The sequence below is a fragment of the Muscardinus avellanarius genome, assembly GCF_963383645.1.
Source record: "Muscardinus avellanarius genome assembly, chromosome: 6".
Classification (NCBI taxonomy): domain Eukaryota; kingdom Metazoa; phylum Chordata; class Mammalia; order Rodentia; family Gliridae; genus Muscardinus; species Muscardinus avellanarius.
This window is the reverse complement of record NC_137791.1, coordinates 58,118,457-58,143,094: the sequence shown is the minus strand read 5'-3', so window position 1 is coordinate 58,143,094 and position 24,638 is coordinate 58,118,457. Positions and strand designations below refer to the sequence as shown.

At 37.4% G+C, this 24,638-nt stretch overlaps 1 protein-coding gene across 4 annotated transcripts in view; it reads left to right on the top strand.

The window, feature by feature from the left end:
- SMARCAD1 (SNF2 related chromatin remodeling ATPase with DExD box 1) overlaps nt 1-24,638 on the top strand; it is a gene marked incomplete at its 3' end in the record, with an annotated part of 104,127 nt that overhangs the window by 61,530 nt on the left and 17,959 nt on the right. For all 4 annotated transcript variants that reach the window (XM_080698015.1, XM_080698016.1, XM_080698014.1 and 1 more), the window contains exons 9-13: nt 6,751-6,950; nt 18,147-18,237; nt 22,375-22,474; nt 23,375-23,434; nt 23,540-23,615. In XM_080698015.1, coding sequence (XP_080554141.1) covers nt 6,751-6,950; nt 18,147-18,237; nt 22,375-22,474; nt 23,375-23,434; nt 23,540-23,615 — 527 coding nt within the window. The remainder of the gene's footprint in view (nt 1-6,750; nt 6,951-18,146; nt 18,238-22,374; nt 22,475-23,374; nt 23,435-23,539; nt 23,616-24,638) is intronic.

The window sequence follows — 24,638 nt, the reverse complement described above, 5'->3', positions numbered from 1 at the left end:
TAAGTAAGATCATGCTCATCATGAACTTGAGATTTACTAGAATCTTGTATTTACAGGGCAAATTTATTTATTTTTTTCTTTTTTTATGTGTGTGATACTGGGGATGGAACCCAGGGGCTTTATATTTGTGAGCTAGCTAGCTTGCTTGCTTACTTTCATTCTTCTTATTCATTTAATTTTGCAGTACTGGGTATGGAAAAAAGGAGCATTCTACCTGTGACCTACACTCCCAGCCCTATTTTTTATTCTTTATTTTGAAACAGGGTTTTACTGAGTTGCAAAGGGCCTCACTAAGTAGCTGAGGCTGGCCTTGAACCCAGATTCTCCTGTCTCAACCTTCCAAATGCTGGGATTACAAGTGTGCACCACCACACCCGGTTTTGTATTTTTTTTAATTTTGAAGCAGGTTGACACTAATTTTCTTGTGATTTCTGAATGACTATAACTATTTTAGGCATTCTTTTTCTTTTTAGTTCTAGGGATTAAATCCAGGGGCATTCTACCTCTGATCTACACCACCAGGCCTACTTTAAATTTTCAGTTTAGTTTTGAAATTTGGTGTTGCCATGTTGCTGAAGGTCTCTCTAAGTTGCTGAGGCTGTCAGGAAACCTGTGATCCTTCTGTCTCAGCCTTTCAATTACTGGGATTCTAGGCATATGCCAGTGCACCCAGCCAGTTGTATTTGTTTTGGTTTTGGTACTAGGATTGAACCCAGAGACATTCTACCCCCAAGCTACGTCAGTAACACAATTTTATTTTTTATTTGGAATAAGGGTGTCACTAGGTTGTTAATAAAAGTCACTAAGTTGTGGCAGCTGGCTTTGAACCTGTGATCCTTCTTTCTCAGCCTCCAAGTACTGCGATTACAAGCATGCACCACCACATGCGATTACACCCAGCCAATTTGTGTTTTTGAAAAACTAAATGAAGGGAAGGAAAAAGATATTTAATAAAATGTAAAAAGTCAATTTTAAGTTTACAAATTGAAGCCAGGCGTGGTGGCACAGGTTTGTAATCCCAGCATTTGGGAGGCTGAGATAGGAGGATCTTGGTTCGAGGACAGCCTCAGCTACTACTTAGTGAGGTCCTTTGCAACTCGGTGAGACCCTGTTTCAAAATAAAGAATAAGAAATAGGGCTGGGTATGTAGCTCAGAGGTAAAATGCCCTTGTCTTCCATCCCCAGTACCAAAAATAAATAAATAAGTAAATAAATTTACAAATTGAGACAGCTTAAACTGTCCAAGAATTTGGAAGTCATGATCTCTGTATCTTTCTTAGGAAGTTCAAATATAATAGATATCTCAGTTGAAGAAGTTTACAGTTCAGCAAGCTGATCAAGGCAGAAAACTAACCTAATACATACACATTGTAATTGTCGTTGTTTATTTATTTATTTACTGTTTTGCTACTGATACTTGAACTCAGGGGCTCTTTAACTCCAAGATACCCTCTCAGTCCTTTTTATTTGTTGTGGTGCTGGGGTTGGAACCCAGGTAAATTCTACCTTTGAGCTGTACCTCCAGCTCTATTTTACTTATTTATTTATTTATTTATTTTATTTATTTATTTTTTGGCGGGTCTGGGGATGGAACCCAGGGGTATTTGACCTCTGAGCTACATCCCCTACACTATTTTTTATTCTTTATTTTGAAACAGGATCTAACTAAGTTGCAGAGAGCCTCACTAAATAGCTGAGGATGTCCTCGAACTGTGATCCTCCAATCTCAGCCTCCCAAATGCTAGGATTACAAGCATGCAGCACCATACCCTGGCTTTTTATTCTTTATTTTGATACAGGCTCTTACCGAGTTGCAAAGGGCCTCACTAAGTAGCTCAGGCTGTCCTTGAACCTCCAGCCTCTGTAAAGCAGGGATTACAAGCGTGCACCAACACAACTGGCTTGACGGTTATCATATAGTATATTTTTAGATTTTTTGTTTTTCATGGTACTAGGGATTGAACCCAGGGACATTTTTCCCCGACCCTAGTTTGTTTATTTATTTATTTATTCATTATTATGTTTTGTGGTGCTGGGGATTGGACCCATGGGCATTCTACTTCCTAGCTACACCCCCAGTCCAGTTTTCTTTTTTTGGGGGGAGGTCTGGGGATGGAACCCAGGGGGCATTCGACCTCTAAGCTACACCCCCAGCCTTATTTTCTAATTCTTTATTTTGAAATAGGGTCTCACTAAGTTGTAGAGAGCCTCACTAAGTAGCTGAGGCTGTCTGTGAACTGTGATCCTTCTTTCTCAGCCTCCTGAATGCTAGGATTACAAGTGTGCATCACCACGCCTAGCTCCCAGTCCTTTTTTTTTTTTTTTTTGTGGGTCTGGGGATGGAACCCAGGGTCATTTGACCTCCAAGCCACACTCCTGTCCTATTTTTATTCTTTATTTTGAAACCGTGTCTCACTAAGTTGCAGAGGGCCTCATTAAGTAGCTTGGGCTGTCTGGGAACTGGGATCCTCCAGTTTCAACCTCCGGAATGCTGGGATTACAAATGTGCGCCACCACACCTGGTTAGCAGTCCAATTTTTCTATTCTTTATTTTGAAACAGGGTCTAAGTTGTGGAGGGCCTCACTAACTAGCTGAGACTGTCCATGAACCTCGATCCTCCTGTCTCAGCCTCCCAAATGCTGGAATCACAAGCGTGTGCCACCACACCTGGCCCTATTTTATATATAATACACACACATTTATATTTGTGGTGCTGGGGATTGAACCTGGGGGCGTTTGTATTTTCGAGTTACACCCCCATCTTTGTTTTTTGTATTTTTTTTTTTTTGAAACATAGTGTCACCAAGTAGTTGAGGCTGTCCACAAACCTGCAGTCCTCCTGTCTCAGCCTCCCAAGAACTATAATTAGAAGTGTGCCACAACACCCAGTTTATTCTATAGTTTTTGAAGCAGGGTCTTGTCAGGTTGCTGAGGGCTTCATTATGTTGCAGAGGGTGGTCTCAAACTTGTGATCCTCCTGTTTCAGCCTCCCAAGTACTGAGATTGCAGGCATGCACCACAATACCTGGCTGACAAATTAATTTCAGTCAGGGAAAGAAATGAAGTAAATTGATCTGCTTTTGACAATTGAAACTGCTATATCCCTTTTGCTGTTCTGGCTTCCCTGATACCACACCCTACCTTTCTTCTTGCTCTTTCATTCTATTTTAAAACTCTTTCTTAATTAATTTATTCATGATACTGAGGATTGAGCCTGGGGGTATTTATTTATTGAGACTGGCTCTTGCAATGTCGCTTAGGGTAGCACAAAGTTGCTGAGCATGTCTGGAACCTGCCACTACTCTCTGTCTCGGTCTTGCAAGTACTGGCATTACAGGCTTGTGCCACCATACCTGGCTTAAATGCCTTTAAATGTTGCTTTTCTTCAAGGTCTCGCTAATGCCATGTATTTTTTCTGAAGTAGTCACATCAACATAGCTCTGACTTTGATGGTGACCTACACAGCATCTTTTTCTTTAGCCTGTAATTCTCCCCTAAGTTCTATATTTGTTTATTTAGCGATCCTTGGCCCTTTTCTCTTCCAAAGTTGACAGCTACCCCAAATTTAATATATTTAGAATCAGACTTTTCTCTCTATCTTGATAAATGTCCATCTCTCTCTCAATTCCTTGAGTCAGAATTCTGGGAATTACACGTAACTCTTTTTTTCCACTCATTTTTGCAAATGTAGAGGTTTCCATGGCTTTAATACTACAAAATCTATTAATGCCTTATTAAATGTTTAACTTGGGTCACCACTATTTCTCAAAGCCTTCATAGATTTTTGCTCTCTATCCTTCTTCACATTGTTTCATAGTGTGCATGAATATATGCGTGCGTGCGTGCGTGCATGCATTTGTTTTTCTGGGATCCAATCCAGGGCCTTGCCTATCCAGCAACTTATGCGTGTTAAACAAGATCTTTAAATTGTACTCATAAAATTATTCTGAACTTTCCTGCTTTTTTGTTCAGGTTTCTCTTACTTTTCTAGATTCTGATATAATAACCACTTTATCATTATTCCTGGCCTTATTACTCTCAAAGGACTTTGTAGGTTTTAGATTTCATTAGTCTACTTGCCATAACTACCTATGAAATTCTCTTCTTTTCCTTTATAATAACCATTGTTAGTTAAATTTGTTACCCAAATTTCCAAATAATTATAAATCACATAAGGACAGAGACTGCGTTTTGTCCATCTACCACATATCTTCACCAGTAAGCGTAGTATCTATTAAAAATTATATAACAAGTAGTAATTGGTTACAGAAACAAATTTATTTATTTTGAACATTTAAAGTCTTACAGTGAAAAGACAACAGACTCTTTTGTAGCTTTTTGTCCTTAGAAACAGAATCTCTTGTAGCTTTTTGTCCTTAGAAATTAAACCTTAGTTTATATATTCAGAATTGGTGGACTAATCTTGGAATTGTTGTGAGGAATTAATAAGTTACTGAATAAAAGATACCTAGTAGTTCCTTGAATGCTGCCCTTGTGAAAATGTTAAGTATGCAAATGACTTAATATGCAAATAACTTAGTATTTCACAGTACCACTTTACAAAGTGCTAAGTTGTTTGTTTGGATTTTACTTAAACTTCTGCAGAATATTAATATACCTCTGGAATAGACTGGATAATTTATATCTTACCAATTTATTCTAAAATAAAAATGAAACTGTATTGTTATAAAGTTCCTTTTAATCTAATATAAAAGTGTTTAATTTCTGTTTCTTGAGGTTATCTCTGAATTTAAAAATACTGTGATCAAAGGGATCACTTAGAGTTGTTAATGTGATTCTTGTTGTAACTTGGGAAGAATATGCTAAATAAGATGACATGAATCAAAATCCGGTATGGTTGTGTCTTAACAGATGGTTTTATCTTGGTTTCAGTATTCAGTTCTGGATTATGGGATTTTTGTTTTTGTCCAACAAGCTTTCAAAGAGCTGTTGAACTTTCTTATCCTTTTCACCAAAAGTACTTAAAGATGTTTCCTTTTATCTGTCTGAAAAATTCTAATGCTGGCATATTAGTATAGAATTCACATTTGAATTATTCAGGGTCACCTTTTAAAAAATAATACAAATAACATTTTGATCCTGGCATGATGGTGCATGCTTGTAATCCCAGCATTCAGGAAGCTAAGACCAGAGGATATTTGTTCACAGACAGCCTCAACTACTTAGTGAGGCCCTCTGCAACTTAATGAGACCCTATTTCAAAATAAAGAGTAAATATAGGGCAGGGGGTGTAGCTCAGAATTTGAATGCCCCTGGGTTTCGTCCCTAGAGCTGCCAAAAAAAAAAAAAAAAAAAGATGAAGAAGAAAGAATAAATACATTTTGATACTTTAGGTTTTTTGTTTGTTTGTTTGTTTTGGTGGTACTGGGGTAGAACCCAGAGGCTTTCTACCTCCGGGCTATACTCCCAGACCTTTTTTATATTTTATTTGGAAACAGGGTCTCACTAAGTTGCTGAGAGCCTCACTAAGTAGCTGAGGCTGGCTTCGAACCCATGCGATCCTCCTGTCTCAGCCTCCCAAGCGCGGGGATTACAGGCATGCGCCACCACGCCCGGCTTGATACTTTAGGTTTTTATACAAAACTATTTATATAGTGTTATATTGAACTTGGGTTTCATTGAATTGGTCATAGTTAACACTTTTATGTTAATTAAAAAACTGAAAAAACTAAAAAAGTGCTAAGTTTAAACTACCAGGGCCTCACACGCTAGGTACTATAACTGAACTATTAACAATAAATATCAAGTGACAAATATTTGGAGTTATATGGAATTTTTTTTTTTTTTGCGGTACTGGGGATGGAACCTAGGGGCATTCTACCTTTGAGCTACACCCTAGCCAGCCCTATTTTTTATTCTTTATTTTGAAACAGAGTCACACTGAGTTGCAAAGGGCTTCTCTATCTAAGTAGCTGAGGCTGTCCTTGAACTTAGATCCTTTAGTCTCAGTCTCCCAAAATGCTGGGATTGCAAGCATGGGCCATCACACCTGGCTTGGAAAAATACTTTAAGATTAATATGTAGTAGTCATAGGAAATGACAGAAATGGAGATGAGATCAGGTACACAGTTATTATATTGTACTGTTAGCCTTTGTTAATAGAGAAAGGTAAAGCTGAGATTTTTGAAGAGGAAAACAACTTGATATTAAGAATTATTTGTTAATGTTCCTCCTATAAGAGAATCAGCTGCCAGGTCAATTAAGAAATTTGAAGGTAAGCATGGTGGCACATGCTTGTAATCCCAGTACTTGGGAGGCCGAGACGGGAGGATCACAAAAGTTCTAAGCCAGCCCCATCTACTTAGTGAGGCTTTCAGCAACTTAGACCCTGTTTCCAAATAAAATTTAAAATAGGTCTGGGAGTATAGCCCAGAGGTAGAAGGCCCCTGGGTTCCATCCCTAGTACCACAGAAAGAAAGAAAGAAAGAAAGAAGAAAGAAAGAAAGAAAGAAAGAAAGAAAGAAAGAAAGAAAGAAAGAAGAGAAGAGAAGAAAGAGAGATAAATTTGAGGTAACACATATTGAAAGGAAGAAAAAAAACAACTTATTAAAAAAATTAGTTTGAAGCGACTGTCGGATATGAAAGCAAACATGGACGTGAAGTATTAGATTCTCTTAACGCTTAAGCTGATAAATAAAAGTTTAACGTACCAGAATTTTTACCTCAGAGAATTTGGCATTCTGTTTACTAGATCTAAACTATTAAAATATTTTTGTTTCATTTCATAGTTCACAAAGATGTCCAAAACTAATGGCTTGTCAGAAGATTTGATATGGAATTGTAAGACACTGATCCAAGAAAGAGATGTAGTTATAAGACTTATGAACAAATGTGAAGATATTTCTAATAAATTGACCAAACAAGTTACCATGCTTACTGGAAATGGAGGTGGATGGAACATAGAGCAGCCCTCTATTTTAAACCAGAGGTAATATTTGTGGAACATAGTCATTATTTTATTTCAGTTTCATAAGATACTTTATTTCTGCATTATGCCTATGGAAATTAAATATGATATAGCAACTAGCTTTCGAAAACACCAAGATTTCCTAAAATGGCATGTAAGTGGTATATTAATGGTTTTTATTGATTTTTCTCCTCTTCCAAGGTAGGTATTTTATATCATTATAAATTTTCTGTGTGTTTGTGTGGGTGGGTGATAAGGTATTATGTAACCTGTGTCTCCCTTATGTGATAACAGATAATTTCTTAAAATCACAGAAACTAAAAAGGTGGCTTAAATTCTTCTAAATCTCAATTTGGTGGTTGGAAAAGAGTCAGCGGATTAATTATATCAGTGTAAAAATTTCTGTTTTAGCAATATTATTTTTAATTATTTATAAAATAAAATGATTGAAATATCCTGTATCTGTGGAGAAATAGTTTCAATATTTCAGCACAGATACAGGATGTTTTTGGAAAGCCCAGATTTTAAAATCTCCTTTTGTGGTAGGAGTATTTCAGGGAGGAAAAGAGGAAGAAACTTATAGTAAATAGATTATTTACCATAAGCTGCTACTTTCAAGAAACCCTGCCAGAATTCTTTGGGGGAAAAAAAAAACTAACAATTATCCTACAGTCAGTACATATTAAAATGGCCTTTGGTGTTTGTGAGCTCCAACATTTTGCATGGTGTTGGGGGATTGGAATGGGGGAAATTGTTTTGAACTAATTTTAAAGGCTTGTTTATTTTTAAATGATTTGGAGACCAAGAACTGTTTACAATGCTTCCTTTTAAAAATTATATGAACTTGTTTGCTATGATATTTATAGTGGCAAAATCATGGAAACAACCTGAGTTCCTCAAATCAGAGAATAATTGGAATGATTTATGGTGTATCCATACTGTGCAATGTTAAAAATGAGTTACATCTATTCAGAATATTTGATAGGTATTTTAGAAAGATTAGTAATCTAGGGTCTTGTTAAAATGATTATCTTAGTGGTTTAAATTACTTCTAGGATCTTTCTAAGTTAATGATCAAAGCATATTGCTGATCATTGGTCAATAATTAAAAATCAAGTTATGAAAAAAAGAATATGATTACTGGCCTTTAATAGTAAGCTACGATTTTTTCTGTGCCCTTCTAGGGTGCTATGGGATGGTGTAGGGAAACGTGATGCAGTTCCCACAAAAGAAGCTCTTTACTCTGTTGCATAGAAAGAACTGTATCAGCAAATTCATCTCCTAAAAGTGTAGTTGGAGCTGCTGCTTCTTGTTCTCCAGCATTGGATATGGGGAGTTCTTCACTCTACAAGACTTACCCAGTTGAGTCTACTTTATCATAATATGGGTTTTAAAAAATCAAGTGCTTAATTGCATCACCTAAAAAATTTCTCCTTTAAACCCACATTTGCAAAATCTTGTTACTTGTAAATAGTATAATCAGGTAATAACACTATCCATTAAACTGAGGTTTTTAAAGTGAAATATTTAATAGAAATATTTACTAGATGAGAAAAATAGGTTTTTTGTTTCCTAAGAAAAGTGCTCATTGGATCTAATCCAAAGTACTGTTTCCAAAACATATATAGATAGTCTTTTTAGTTTAATTAAGTGAACTTTTAGGGGGTAGAATTTGTTGTCTTGGAATATATATGTCCTTCAGCCAAGGTAAGGGTTCCACAAGCATTGTGGCTATTTAGTGTAGAAATATTTCCAGTCATTTCCTTGCCTTGGGAAAGGATATATTAACATAAAAGAAGACATTAGACTACCATGATGAATAACCTGCCGTGTTCATGCTTGTCTCTTTCATTGATTGATTGATTGATTGATTGATGCTAGGGTTTGACCAGAACATGCTACAGAAGTACCCTACCACTGAGCTATACTCACAGCCCTTGGGTCTATTTCTTAAAAGAACAAAATTATTTGTAGGAAAACGTATTATGAACCAATATTTATGGGGGTTTTTTTGTGTGTGTGGTACTGAGGATGGAACTCATTCTACCTCTGAGCTATATCCCCAGCCCTATTTTCCTTCCCATTCTTTCTTTTTTTGGGTACTGGGGATGGAATCCAAGGGAATTCTACCTCTCAGCTACACCCTAGCTCTATTTTTTATAACCACCACCACCACCAGTACTGGGGATGGAACCCAGGGGCATTCTACCTCCAAGCTACAACACTAGCCTTTTTTTTTTTTTTTTTTTGGTGGTACTGGGGTTTCTGGAAACCCTTCTACCTCCGGGCTCCACTCCCAGACCTATTTTTTTATGCTTTTTAATTTGGAAACAGGGTCTCTTAAGCCAGCGCGGCTGGCTTCAAACCTGTGCAATCCTTCTGTCTCCACCTCTCAAGCGCGGGGATTACAAGCGTGCACCACCACACCTGGCCACCAGCACTATTTTTAATTCTTTATTTTGAAACAGGGTCTCACTGAGTTGCAAAGGGCCTCACTAAATAGCTGAGGCTGGCAGTGAACCGCGATCCATCCTCCTGTCTCAGCCTCCCAAATGCTGGGATTATAAGCATGCACCACCATGCCTGGCTATGATCTTTATTTTAAAATGTTAAAATTGCTTAAAGTAGCTGGGCATAGTGGCACACGCTTGTGAATCCCAGTACTAGGGAGGCTGAGAGAGGAGGATCAGCTGCTTAGACCCTCCACACTTATTGAGACCCTGTTTCAAAATAAAGAATATAAAATAGGACTAGAGGTATAACTTAGCGCACACACGCATGCACACACACACACACACACAGTTAAAATTTCATACAATAAGGGTAATGAGAAAACATTCAAGATTTTTAAATTTCTGCTTACTGTAGTAGATTTAGCCATCTTTAAGCTTTAGCAATTAACATGAAGTTTACCAGCTTTAAACTATTTAAGTGAAAAAATTTCTCACCTGTTTATCATCCAGTATATTTAATCATGTCTTTTTTGGGCTCAATCTATCCTAAAGTACTATTTATCTTGTTTATCCTGAACTGACAAGATAGGTCTCCCATTATGGGTGTGTGTGTGTGTGTGTGTGTGTGTGTGTGTGTGTGTGTGTGTGTGTGTGTGTGTGTGTGTGTGTTTTGTTTGTTTTTGCAGTACTGGGGATGGAACCCAGTAGCATTCTACCTCCTAGCTACACCCCCAGCCCTATTTTTTATTCTTTATTTTGAAACAGGGTCTCACTGAGTTGCAAAAGGCCTCACTAAGTGTCTGAGGCTGTCCAGGAACTGCGATCCTCCTGTCTCAGCCTCCTAAATGCTGGGATTACAAGCATGTGCCACCACACTTGGCCCTCACATTATGTTTTTAAACAGGAACCTTGAGACCATTTGATATTGATTTGAATGCACACCAGTACTTTAGATAAGAATTGATCAACTCAAAAGTACTAGGATTTATTCAGGTGTGGTGGGTGCATGCCTGTAACCCCTTGAGAGGTTGGGGCAGGGCGATCGTAGGTTTGAGGCCAGATTCAGCAATTTAGCAGACTACACTGCTTTTCCCAAAAAAAGAAAGAAAATAGGGCTGGGGACTATATCTTGAAGGTAGAATGCCTCTGAGTTCAACCTTCCATACCAAAACACATGTAAATATTTTAGTTTGAACTTTTTCTTTATGGTACTAGGGATGGAACCCAGGGGCATTCTACTTCCAAGCTATACCTCCAGCCCTATTTTTTATTCTCTATTTTGAAACAGGGTCTCACTGAGTTGCTAAGAGTCTCACTAACTAAGGCTGTCCTCAAACTACAACCCTACTGTCTCAGCCTCCCCAGAGCTGGGATTACAAGCGTGCGCCACCATGCCCAGCTTTAGTTTGAACTTCTATTAAAATCATGTAATATGGTATTATTTTCAGCAACCATGCTACACTTAAAAATTTTTGGTCATTTGGCACCTCTAATCTGTTCATATGAACCATTTCAACTAAGTCTACCTGTATATATCTGATATTTCTTTATTTTAAATTAAAATCTAGCACATTATATATACCTATTTCTGCTTCAGGCCTTTCTCACCTTGGGAAATAACTTAGAAGCCATTTTCTCTGACAGGACATATAAGCCTAATTAATTTTTATACTGTCAATAAATCAATAACTAGATGGTTTTTCCATCCAACAGAAAAAGTAATTTTTATTTATTTATCCTTTTTTACTTTTTGTACTGGGGAGTGCAGCCAAAGGCATTCTACCCCCAAGTTGTATCCCTAGGCTGATTTTATTTATTTGGAAACAAGGTCTCATTAAGTTGCAGAAAGCCTCTCTAAGTTGCTGAGACTGGCTTCAAACCTGTGATCCTCCTGTCTCAGCTTGCCAAGTACTGGGATTACAAGCATGCATCATCATGTCTGGTTTGAAAAAGTATTTTAAAATAACCTGCTTCCTTATGTTCTTCAATAAGCTTAGAAATTTTTAAAATAATTTTTTTTTTCCTTAGTGGGAGTAAAGAAAACCTTCATTTCAGAGAGATTTGTCACTCTCTCTTCAGAAGAGAACACTTAACATGCTAGGCGTGGAGGCACACATCTGTAATCCCCATGCTTGTGAGGCTGAGACCGGAGGATGGCACAGGTTCGAAGCCAGCCTCAGCTACTGAGTGAGGCTCTTAGCAACTTAGTGAGACCCTGTTTCCAAATAAAATAGAAAATAGATCTGGGAATACAGCTAGAGGTTCCACTCCCAGTACCACCGAGTGGGGGGAGGGGGGAGAAAGAGAGAGCGAGCGAGCGCGCGCACGTGCGCCAGTTGTGATGTTGCATGCTTGGGAGGCTGAGACAGGAGGATCTCAGGTTCACGGTCTGCCTCAGCAACTTAGTGAGGTCCTCTGCAACTTAGAACCTGTTTTCAAATAAAATAATCAAATAGGTCTGGGAGTATAGCTCGAAGGTAAAATGCCCCTGGATTCCATCCCCAGTGGCACCAAAAATGGTTATAATAAGTAAGAGTTTTTTTTAACAGTACTTGAAATTTAATCCAGTGGCATTCTACCACTGAGCTGCATCCATAGCTCCCCTTCTGATTTTATTGTTAACTTTGAGAGAGGGTCTTAAATTTGCCCACACTTGCCTTGAACTTGGCAATCTTCCTGCCCCAGCCTCTCTGGGGTTACAGGTATGCACCACTATCCCCAATAAAGTATCTTTGTTAAAATTGCAGTTTGGTAATTTCTTTACATTTGTAATAGGCAACACTTTCATGATACTAAGCAATACAAAATTACTTGTAATTTAGACAAATCTAGCAAAGGAACAAAGATTAAACACACACATTAATACTTGCATATTTTTAAATTAATGCTGCAGTATAATAAAGCTATTTAATGTCCTAATCAACCTTGCCAGAGATTCTTCAAGATTGTGAATAAATGAATTTTATTTGAATGAAAAATTCTATGTAGTTGTTGATTGAACCTATAAGTGTTTTACCTTTGACCTACCTCCCCCAGCACTATTTTGTTTGTTTGTTTGTTGCTGTTGTTGTTACACTAGGGGTGGAACCCAGGAGCTTTTCTACCTCCGGGTTATACTCCCAGACCTATTTTCTATTTTATTTGGAAACAGGGTCTCACTAAGTTGCTGAGAGCTTCACTCAGTAGCTGAGGCTGGCTTCGAACCCTTGTGATCCTCCTGTCTCAGTCTCCCAAGTGCTGAGATTAGAAGCCTGTGCCACCATGCCCGGCTATTTTATTTCTTTTTGAAACAGTGTCTCACCAAGCTGCTGGGAGCCTTCCTAAGTTGTGGAGGCCTGGAATCTGCAGTCATCCTGTCTCAGCCTTCTAAGTACACAGGTGTGTACTACCATGCCTGGCTTCTTCACTTTCTACTTCTTAAAAATTTGATGTATAAAGAGTACTCAGCAGTTAAATACTTTCTTTTCAACATGTGTTGGAGTTGAATTTTAGCCATTTTTCTTGATTGTAAATATTACTTGGCTATTTGTGATATGTTGTATGTGGGAGTGGCACATTGGCTTTGAATGCATTTGTAAGTGATAATGCCTACCTTGATAAAGTTTTATGTTTATGAAATGTCACCTTTTTGTGTATAAGATGACTAAAGCATTGGGAAGTCTTCTGAAAAATGAGAAATTTAATGTTGATCATAAGGTGAGCAGGTCAGAGAGAATTTGTCATTTTTACTATTTAGAGGTTAAGAAGATGAGCTTCAGATTAGACTTGGTTGAATTACTGACTCTATTACAGTAGAAATAGATTTTACTAGTTGTATGACTTCAGGCAATTAACTTTCTTGAGCCCCTTGAACTTTGCATCTATAAGATTACTGCTTTTGTAAAAGCATAGATACTTTATTGGCTAGAAAGGCAAAAGATATTTTAAAAAGTCCAGCTAGCTGAGCATGGTGGGCATGCTTATAATCCCAGCCTCAGCTACTTAATGGGCCCTTTGCAACTCATTAAAATCCTGTTTGGAAATAAACAATAAAAAAAGGGGCTGTGGGTGGGGTTTGGATGAAACCCCAGGTTTAATCCCCAGTACGGGGGAGGGGTGGCTAGCTAACTAACTCTAAAGACAATCTTAGAAATACTGGTAGTTTAGCCGGGCGTGGTGGCGCACGCTTGTATCCCCGCGCTTGGGAGGCTGAGACAGGAGGATCGCACGGGTTCGAAGCCAGCCTCAGCTACTTAGGGAGAGAGGGAGGGAGGGAGGGAGGGAGAGAGGTAGGGAGGGAGGGAGGGAGGGAGGGAGGGAGGAAGGAAGGAAGGAAGGAAGGAAGGAAGGAAGGAAGGAAGGATGGATGGATGGATGGATAGAAGAGAAATACTGGTAGTTTTTCTACTATCTATACTTTTCAATTTTTTTTAAATAAATGTTTTGAACATTGCATTCTCCATGTGAAAACAGATTCTGATTTAAGATGGTCTTACCTCTTTTTAATAAATGTGTCTGATTTCAGTGTTAGATTTTTTAACCATTTATTAGGCCGTAGCTATGTCCAAATCTCTTCCCTGAGTGCAGACTGAATATATGTAAAGGGGACTAAAAGGGACAAGATTAAAGCTGGAGAGCTGGAGAATGGGAGTCACAGTCTTGTCCTTGGTTTTTACATTAATGTGGATGTGAGGTTGACATCCTGTATTAAAATCATCACACCAATTTCTGAGCCACTGAAGTTTTTTCCTTCTCTTAAAATGATGGTAATAGCTACTTTATAGAGTATTTAAGAGGGTTAATGAGGTACTTTTTGGAAAATGCTACTGTGTATGTAATAGGTACTCAGTAAATAATTGCTATTTGTTTTTAACCACTTGAGCATTTAGAAACAAACTTGTTTTTATCCATTATAACTCATATAGCAGGTCATTTTCAGGGATGTTTTCAAGATTTTTATGTGTGTGATACTAGGGATAGAACCCATAGGCTTTCTACATCCAGGCTACACTCCCAGACTTATTTTATTTGGAAGCAGGGCCTCACTAAGTTGCTGAGAACCTCACTAAATAGCTGAGGATGGCTTTGAATGCAATCCTCCTATCTCAGCCTCCCAAGTACTGAGATTACAAGTGTGCTCACCAAGCCCGGCTGTTTCAAAGTTTTGATTTTGACACTTGCATGTTACTTTCTACTTGCTAATGTTCATTGATGGGTGGTAAATTTACATTTGTACACAGTACACAAGTAAATACATAGCATATACACAAACATTCCAAAATTATACATACCACTGACATTAGGGATGATTGGTACCCATTCAGAAAGTATTTATTAAATCACTCTGGCAAAACAAATTTTATTTATCATTTTGGTAATACTTCAAGTTCCTTAATGTGAGAAAACTCAAATTAGTACAATTAAGTGTTCTAGGATAAATTTTATTTTAGTAGTATGTTATCATATTTGGTATATTCTAATCATTTATAGAATTAATTTGGGTATTATATTATGACCAAATATTTAATTACGTTTATGTGATTCATATGGTCAGAAGTAGTAAAGCGGACTTCCGGGAAGATGGCGACCGAGAAAAGCGGGGCTTAAGAGTCCCGCTAACAACCAATCTCCATTACCACAAAAAGAGCGCCTTTCATAGCCAGAAAACACCATCACCAGAAAAACAAAAAAACCACCAGGCTCCAGAGAGAAAGCGGACTGAGAACAGAGCTCAGGGCCACAGAGGAGACACACGCGCCTGAGGACGCGGCAGCAGCGGCGAACTCAGCGGACGGCTACAGCAAGCCGAGGTGAGCCGATGCGGAACAGCCAGGCGGGATCTTTCGGCGCAGACAGCATTTAAAGCTCCCAGTGGCTGAGCTCAGCACACGCTGCAGGGATTCAGAGTGGAAATCAAAACCAGAGAAGAAAAAATACGCCAGCCTCATGGCCGAGGGCGTGGCAGAGGCGCCATATTGTCACCGGCGGCAGCAGCAGCAGTGAATTCACCGAGTCCAGTACAGCTACATCTACGTACTCAAGAACAGTGAGTCAAATTGCGGGCCACAGAGGAGAAATCCCAGTATTGTGCCTCCTGGGACTTGACCCAGTGAGGGAGTGGTGGTGGCAGAGATATCACACCATAGGAGAGCGTGCAACCTGGCACCCCCCATAGTTTAAAGCAGCCTCTATTGACTCCCTGGGTCGGAAACTCTGTGATACAACCCAATAAAGGAGTAGTAGGGTCTGAGATAATACAGACTCGAGATCCAGAGCACCTTAAGTGAAGCCATAGTGACCCAAGGGAAGAACCCAGAGAAGGCACAAACCTCCGAAATCATGGGAAAGAGGAATAACACTGGAGTAATGAATGTGCACAACCCCACAACATCAGAACCTGATAAAACAGAAAATCAGAGATTTCTAGAAGATCAAATCAGGAAAATAACTGTAGAAATAATAGAGGTGCTTCGAAAAGAACTCAGAGAGAGCCAAAAAGAGATAAAGGATGCAATTAATGAAGTAAAGGCCTCAATTCAAAGCACAAACAACCGATTAGACCACATGGAGAACAGAATCTTGCTCTTAGAAGATGAGCAATCCAAAAATGAATGCATAGTTTCTAATCTAGAAAAAGATATCCAACAGCAGGAATCTGACATTGAAGAAATATGGGCCCATCTTAAGAGAGCTAACCTAAGAATAATTGGAATAGAGGAGGGAAAAGAAAGTGATACCAAAGGGATCAACAATCTCTTCAAGGAAGTAATAGCAGAAAATTTTCCAAATACAGAGCAAGAGGTTGATACACAGATCCAGGAAACTTATAGAACTCCCTTTAGACAGGATCCGAGAAGAGGATCCCCACGCCATATAATTGTCAAAATGACCGATGTGGAAGCCAAGCAGAGAATCTTAAAGGCAACAAAAACAAAGGGCCAAGTGACATTCAGAGGCAAACCAATTAGAATCACTCCAGACTTCCCAAACCAAGTCATGAGAGCCAGAAGGGCTTGGAGTAACATATTCCAAACTCTGAAAGAAAACAACTTCCAGCCAAAAATTTCCTATCCAGCAAAACTTTCTATCAAATTAGATGGAGAAATAAGAAGCTTCCATGACAAACAGAAACTGAAGGAATTTATGTCTTCAAAACCAGCGCTAGAGAAAATACTCAAAGAGATTAACTACAAAGAAGAAATAGGTAACACCCACCAGAACCAGAGAAACAAGAGTTTCCATCCAACAGACAACTAAGATTGGTTATCTGTGGAGATTCATTATTTATGTTAGTCTTTTACCTATCTCTAAATTGTATTGTTTGCCTTTATTGTTGTTAATTTTTAGGATTTCTAGTTGGAATATTAATATGCCTTCAGATATAGCATTTGGAAATATTTTATCCAATTCTATTAGTAACTTTTAACTCTGTTTACATTGTCTTTGGATATACAATATTTTCTTTTATTTTTTAGGGAGTTTGTATATTCTTCTGTTGCCTGTGCCATTGAAATCATATCCAAGAAATCACTGCCAATTTCAATGTTGCGAGGTTTTATGACCCAGATTTTCTCCTAAAAGTTTATAGTCTTAAGATTTATATTTAGGTCTTTTATCTAGTTTGAGTTAATACTTGTATATGGGATTAGGTAAAGGTCCAATTTTATTCTTTTCCATGTAATTATTATTTTTCAACAATATTTAGTTAAAAGATTATTATTTCCACCACCAAATGTTCGTGGAAACCTTGTCAAAAATAACTTGACAATATAGGGAAGAATTTAGCTCTAGGCTTGTATTTAACTCCAATGGTCTATATATCTGCCTTTAGAACAGTACTACACTGTTTCAATTATTGTAGCTTTATATGGTTTGAAATCAAAAAATATACATCTTCTAGCTTTGTTTTTGCTTCGAGATTGTTTTGGGTATCTAGAGTCCATATTCCATATCAGGATAGATTTTTTTCTGAAAAATAAATATAAGATAGTTTCACCTAAAAAAAAAAAAGAAAAAAATATTCTCTGGTAAGAAAGAAAGCAAAAAGAAATATTGAAATGTTATCTTTAAGACATCAAAAGCTTGGTATCAGACAAATGAAACTGTTATGTGAGATTATCATTTTTAATTTTGGATAAATTGCTATAATACTAGATGTCAACCACTAAGCCAAGCATGGGAGGGAGGGATGGGGAGAGAATGGGGTGGGGATCGGGTGGGGGACGACTGGGCGATGTGTGCATGTATGTCTACAAAAGTTTGTATCCCACTATGATGTATGAATACAGTGCACCAATAAAATAAAATTAAAAAAAAAAAAAAAGAAGTAGTAAAGCAACAAATGCAGGATGAAGTTTGAGAATATTAAAAATAATTATTTTTTTAAACAATTCATATAGTTTGGATTCATTTTCTTAAATAAATCTACGTAGCTTCTAACAGTAGATTAAAAGGTAAGGTTACATAGCCAGGCATAATGGCTCACACTTGTAAAGTACTTGGGAGGCTGAGACAGGAGAATCTCAGGTTCTCTTTCAGCCTCAGCTACTTAGTGGGGCCTTCTGCAACTTAGTGACACACTGTTTCAAAATAAAGAATTAAAAAATAGGGTTTGAGGTAGAGCTTGGAGGTAAAATGTCCTGTGGGTTCAATCCCCCCGGTATTGGGTTATATGTAGGCATTTCAGTTTTTGTGTTCATTGTAAACCTAAAACTTATGTTAAAAAATAGTACAGAACACTAATAAAGTATGAATCTATAATGCTTGATAATTCTTTCTTTACCAGTTTATCACTCAAGCCTTATCAGAAGGTTGGTTTGAATTGGCTGGCGCTAGTACATAAACATGGACTTAATGGCATTTTGGCAGATGAAATGGTAAGTGTATTCTATTACTAGGACTTGTTACTCAAAAAAGGACACACTTGCTATCATTTCAAACAAGGCCATTTTTCTCACCACTGCCCTGTATAGCTGTTCTCACTACATTCTCTCTCACCCTTCTCTTTTTCTATTGCCTGTTTTAATTCTAAGAGCCTCACTTTTCTCCAAATTGAAAAAGATATACCTGTGTTAAAATGACCACTACTTAAAATATAGCAAAGAAAGCTGGGCGTGGTGGCGCACGCTTGTAATCCCAGCATTCGGGAGGCTGAGACCAGAGGATCGCAGTTCGCGGGCAGCCTCAGCTATTTAGTGAGGCCCTCTGCAACTCAGTGAGATTCTATTTCAAAATAAAGAATAAAAAATAGGGCAGGGGGTGTAGCTCGATGGTCAAATGCCCCTGGGTTCCATCTCCAAACCCACACAAAAACAAAAACAAAATATAGCAAAGAAAATAAAAGTCTCTTACAATCCTGCCATTTATACACAAGTGCTGCTTTGATTTCAGATTTTTTTTCTATAGATATGTATGAGTTTGTGAATTGTGTGTACACATGCACATATATAACATACATACATATAAATGCATATGTCATCATGAGGTTTTACTATATGTGCTTGTTCTATGGCTGTGTTTTAATTTTTATATAACTTAGATACCTGTCATCAGTAAATAAAGCCACAAATATATCAGCAATATCACTTCACCCATTTTACTTTTATTATACGTCTCTATTTTTCCCCAAATCATATTAGTTTAAAGATAAGCTTAGGAAGTTTATAGCCACTAGTTCAGAGTTTCACAAAGAAACTTGAACTACCCCTGGGGCAGAACAGTACTCTGGATTGAACCCAAGGCTTACTTATCACATGCTAGACAAGCACTCTAACACTGAGCGATATCACTAGTCCTTTTTTACAAGCTCCCTTTTAGAAATGCGATCCTGGCCGGGCGTGGTGGCGCAGGCTTGTAATCCCTACGCTTGGGAGGCTGAGACAGGAGGATCGCACAGGTTCGAAGCCAGCCTCGCTGGCCTAAGAGACCCTGTTTCCAAACAAAAATATAAAATAGGTCTGGGAGTGTAGCCTGGAGAAGGGTTTCCAGGAACCCCAGCACCACCAAAAAAAAGAAAGAAACACGATCCTGCTTGCCCAGGTTATCCCAAAACTTTGGATACTCCTGCCTCAGCCTCCAAGAAATAGCTTGGATCATAGACGTGGACTATCATGCCCAGCAGGAAACTTGACATGTATGTATGTATGTATGTATGTATGTATGTATGTATGTATGTGGTACTGGGGAAGGAACCCAGGGGCATTCTACCTCTGAACGACACCCCCAGCCCTATATTTTATTCTTTATTTTGAAACAAGGTCTCACTGAGTTGCGAAGGGCCTCACTAAGTAGCTAAGGCTGTCCTCAGACCTGCGATCCTCCTGTCTCAGCCTCCCAAATGCTGGGATTACAAGTGTGCGCCACTATGCCTGGCTTAAAACTTGACCTTTAATAAAACATTATCATCCTTCCTCCAATCATACTTGTAAAAATTATTAAAAATGAATTGTGTTGCTGGGTGTGGTGGCACATTCTTGTAATCCCCACTCTTGGGAGGCTGAGACAGGAGGATCATGTAGGTTTGAAGCCAGCTTCAGCTGGTTTAAGAGACCCTGTTTCCAAATAAAATATGAAATAGGTCTGGGAGTATAGCCAAGAGGTAGAAGGCCCCTGGGTTCCAGCCCCAGTACCACACACACACACCAAAAAAAGAGTCATGTTTAGGGAATAAATGTTTATAGAATACCTACTACTCTGTATAATGGATTCCCCAAACAAAAATTTAATAAAGATAATGTTATTTTCTAGTTATCTTTTTTTTGGGGGGGGGGGTAACTGGGGGTAGAACCAGGGGCTTTCCTCCCTCCAGGCTATACTCCCAGACCTATTTTTTTTAATATTTTATTTGGAAACAGGGTCTCACTAAGTTGCTGAGAGCCGAGGCTGGCTTCGAACCTGTGTGATCCTCCAGTCTCGGCCTCCCAGGCGCTAGGATTACAAGCGTGCGCCACCACACCTGGCTTTCTAGTTAGCTTCTAAAAAAGTAATATTTAGGCCAGGCGTGGTGGCACACGCTTGTAATCCCCACACTTGGAAGGCGAAGACAGGAGGATCACACAGGTTGGAAGCCAGCCCCACTGGCTTAGAGACCCTGTTTCTAAATAAAAATATAAAATAGGTCTGGGAGTATAGCCCGGAGGTGAAAGGGTTTCTAGGAACCCCAGTACCACCCAAAAAAAAGTAATTCTTAGTATTGTAAGAGATGTTCCCATTCATATTTCATTAAAACAAAGATACTTCTTATCAAATAGAAAAGTGAATAATACGTACTGGATTTCAAAGTTCTTAAAGAAAGTAGATACAGAATATAGGGCATTCCAGTTGTGTGAAAGGACTTGGGAATGGAACCTGAGCTTTGGGTGTCAGCCTTGCCTTTCACAAGCTCTGTATCCTAAGATTGTTATTTGGTATTAAATCAAGTGATTATTACATTAAATTATTTTTGTTACCTTAAAGCACAGTATTTTAAAATTGGCTTAGCCAGCTAGGGTTGCCATCACAAAAATACCACAGTCTAAGTAAACAACAGAAAATTATTTTTCATAGTCCTAAAGGCTGGAAGTCCAAGATGAAGGCACTGGAATATTTTATTTTTCATGAAGCCCATCTTTCTTGGCTTTTAGATAGCCTCGTGGGTGCTGTGTCCTCAAGTGTCTTTTCATTCTCAGTATGCCTTTAGGTTTCTTATTCTTACAAGAACATCAGTTATATTGGATTAAAGGGCACCACACTTAGGACCTCATTGGACCTTAATTTCCTCTATAATGGTCTGTTTGTAAATATAGTGATATTGTGGGTTTTGGCATTAACATATATAATTTGGCAAGGTAAATAATTAAATCCCATAATAGTTGGGTGATGTTTAGCTCCCCTTAGGTGCTAAACCTTGTTGGCCTTTTTAAATCGATATTTTATCAAAATATTGTCAAATATGTCTAATTTATTTCCAGGAAAATGTATAACATGTACATTCTTGTGACCACTGACCAGAACAGCATTTTTATAATTCCTTAATTCCTCAAAGCTTTTTGTTTTACTTATTTATTTACTTATTTACTTTTTTTGTTACTGGGGGTGAAACCCAAGACTCGTCTACCTCCAGGCTTTTTTTTTTTTTTTTTTTTAATTTGGAAAGAGAGTCTCAATAAGTTGCTGGGAGCCTCACTATGTTGCTGAGGCTGGCTTCAAACCTGCATGTCTCCTGTATCCACAAAGCTCCTTATGTTTCTTTAAACTACTACCATCACCATTTTTCTTTTTTTTTTAATTGCGGAACTGGGGATTGAACTCAGGGGCATTCTACCACCGAGTTATACCCCCAGCCCTATTTTTAGTTCTTTATTTGGAAGCAGTGTCTCACCAAATTGCAGAGGGCCTCACAAATTGCAGAGGCTGGCTGCAAACCTGCAATCCTTCTGTCTCAGCCTCCCAAGTACTGTGATTACAAGTCTGCCCTACCACGCCCGACTTCCATCACGAGTATTTTGGTTTCTATCCTCATGGGCTAATTTTTTCTGATTATACAGTATATGCAGTATATGCTATTTATTTCTAGTTTATCTAATGCAACATAATGTTACTGAAATTTATCAAGGTAATTGGCCTTTTTTTAATTGCCATCTTGTGTAACAGTTCATGATATAAATATGCTATAGTGTAATTGCGTGGTGAAAGAATAGGTATATAGGCCTCAGTCCATCCAATATACATTAAATATTGGACAGATATTATAAGCAGCAATCAAAATTATCTTTCTCTGGAGTGCAAAAGTTTTCCCTATTAATGTATGTTTTGTGAATCAGCAGTTAAGATCTATCCATCCTGTTTATTAAAATAGAGCATCCCTTGGAGATTATAAGCAATTCTATCATCATTTGAGAACTAAGAACTTAGGGATTTTATGGGAAATAAAAATGAATACAGTATAAAACATTCCTTTTCCTTTTGTATCTTCAAATACTTATTTTTGCATATTTTAAAATGTCATATGTTTGTTTTTAAACTTTTAATTTTAGGGACTAGGAAAAACTATTCAAGCCATTGCATTCCTGGCATACCTCTTTCAGGAGGGTAATAAAGGTCCTCATTTGATTGTTGTTCCGGCCTCAACAATAGGTTTGTAATACTGAAGACAACTGTTTTTATACTTCATGTTTTATTTAGGTAGAAGTAAGTGGGTGGGGGGGGATCGCAGATATGGATGTTTTTATTGTCCTTGTTTTCTCTTTATATATGTACATATATACATTTGTATTGGCAGTCATTTGCAAGAAAATGACAAATACAAGTCAGTTATTCCAATTTCAAATTATTACAGATTGAGAGTCTGAGATTTTTTTAACATTTGCAATGCCATTTATTCACTAATTCAAAATGTCTTACATTTTTCTAATTTTGTTAATATGCTAGAAGTTTGGTTAGTTGAAATAAAAATAGTCTTTTTCATCATGACATACGCATTAGTAAACTCTTTGAAGGTAAATTAACCATTCTAAAAATATGAAACGCTTCAAGAATTTGTGCATCATCCTTGCGCAGAGGCATTGCTAATCTTCTCTGTATTGTTTCAGTTTTAGTATCTGCTACCAAAGCGAGCACTGAGATTATTTAATTCATAATACTTTTAAATTATTTTTAAGAGATAAAACAAGTACACTTTTAAATGTCTAAACACTGAATCAGGAAGTGTGCAGTTTGCACAAATTGCTATTCCATTCTTTTTCAATTAATTTGATGTGGAAGCTAGGGTAAAAGAATATTTGTATATATGAATATAAAATGAAAGCCATCTCTTATATTGTTGGTTATTATTCCTCTTGCCCATAATTTTGATGCCTCTTCAAAACCTCCATATCATTGAAAATCATGAAGGAAAAATATTTGAAAGGTCTATTACAAAATTAAAATCATGGTACTTTTATTTTACAAAGGAATAAATTGTCAAACTAGTGTTTCTTTGACTTTATGAACATATGCTATTGTAGCAGATGCAAAGTAATCTCTTTTGTTTCATAGATAACTGGTTAAGGGAAGTTAATTTATGGTGCCCCACTTTAAACGTGCTCTGTTACTATGGTAAGAGTGTGTCACTTTTCTTTTAATTTTGGGGATTTTTAAAAATTAAAGTATATAATATAGGATAATAAATACAATCAAAATATGTGTATTTTTAAATTTTAGGCTCTCAAGAAGAACGTAAACAAATTAGATTCAACATTCATAGTAAATATGAAGATTACAATGTAATTGTGACCACGTAAGTATTGCAAAGTTTCTGGGGGAGATAGGGAATTGTCTAGTACCCAAATATAAAAAATGTATTTTGTAATAGTAATAGGTAGGAAAGTTTGTGCTATGAATGGTGTAACAAAAGTAATGGAATAAATTATTTGGAGGATAAAGGGATTTTTCATATGGTATATAACATCATAAGAGCTTTCTGCCAGCTCATCAACCCGCTAACAATGGGTATAAGAAGGTTTAATCCACTTAATTGAAAGCATAGTCTTTTAAGAGGACTCTACAAATTAAGCTTACAGTAAATTTGACAGTATTTCTAATTTGTAATCACCACAATGACTTGTATTTCTAACTTGGAGATAAAGCTAGTAAGTACAATGGAACATCATTCTCCTAATGAAAAATTTGAGTTAGAACATAATAAGATGATAAATATAACTGAATATGTTAGCCACTATTTTAAGTATCTGGTAGAACACTTAAGGATCTTTTGTTGCATTTTTATATCAGTTCTTTAAAGCACAGTTTAACTGTTGCTTATTTCTCAATACTGCCATCTTCTGTAGGAGTCTATACTTGAAAGAATTCATCCAAAATTTCTTTTCTTAATAAAACAGGCTCCAAGCCATGCATGGTGCCTCATGCTTGTAATCACAGCATTCAAGAAGATGAGACAGGAGGATCACAGTTCTTGGCCAGCCTTAGCTGCTTAGTGAGGTCTTCTGCAACTCAGTGAGACCTTGTTTCCAAATAAAGAATAAAAAATAGAGCTGGGAGTGTAGCTCAGAGGTAGAATGCCCCTGGGTTTCATTCCACAAATAAACAAACAAATCAGACCTATATATGTAGTCTTGAACTCCTAGGTATTACCTATTATTTCTTGGAATTTTTCTACTAATTAATATTTTAAACACAAACATATTTTACCTTCATGTTCTTTTGTTTGCTTTTTAAAATATAACAAATGGAGCAAAATATATAACAATATCAGATTATTTGTGAGTAATACCCATGTCAGCCTCTTCTCAAGAAGTTTACT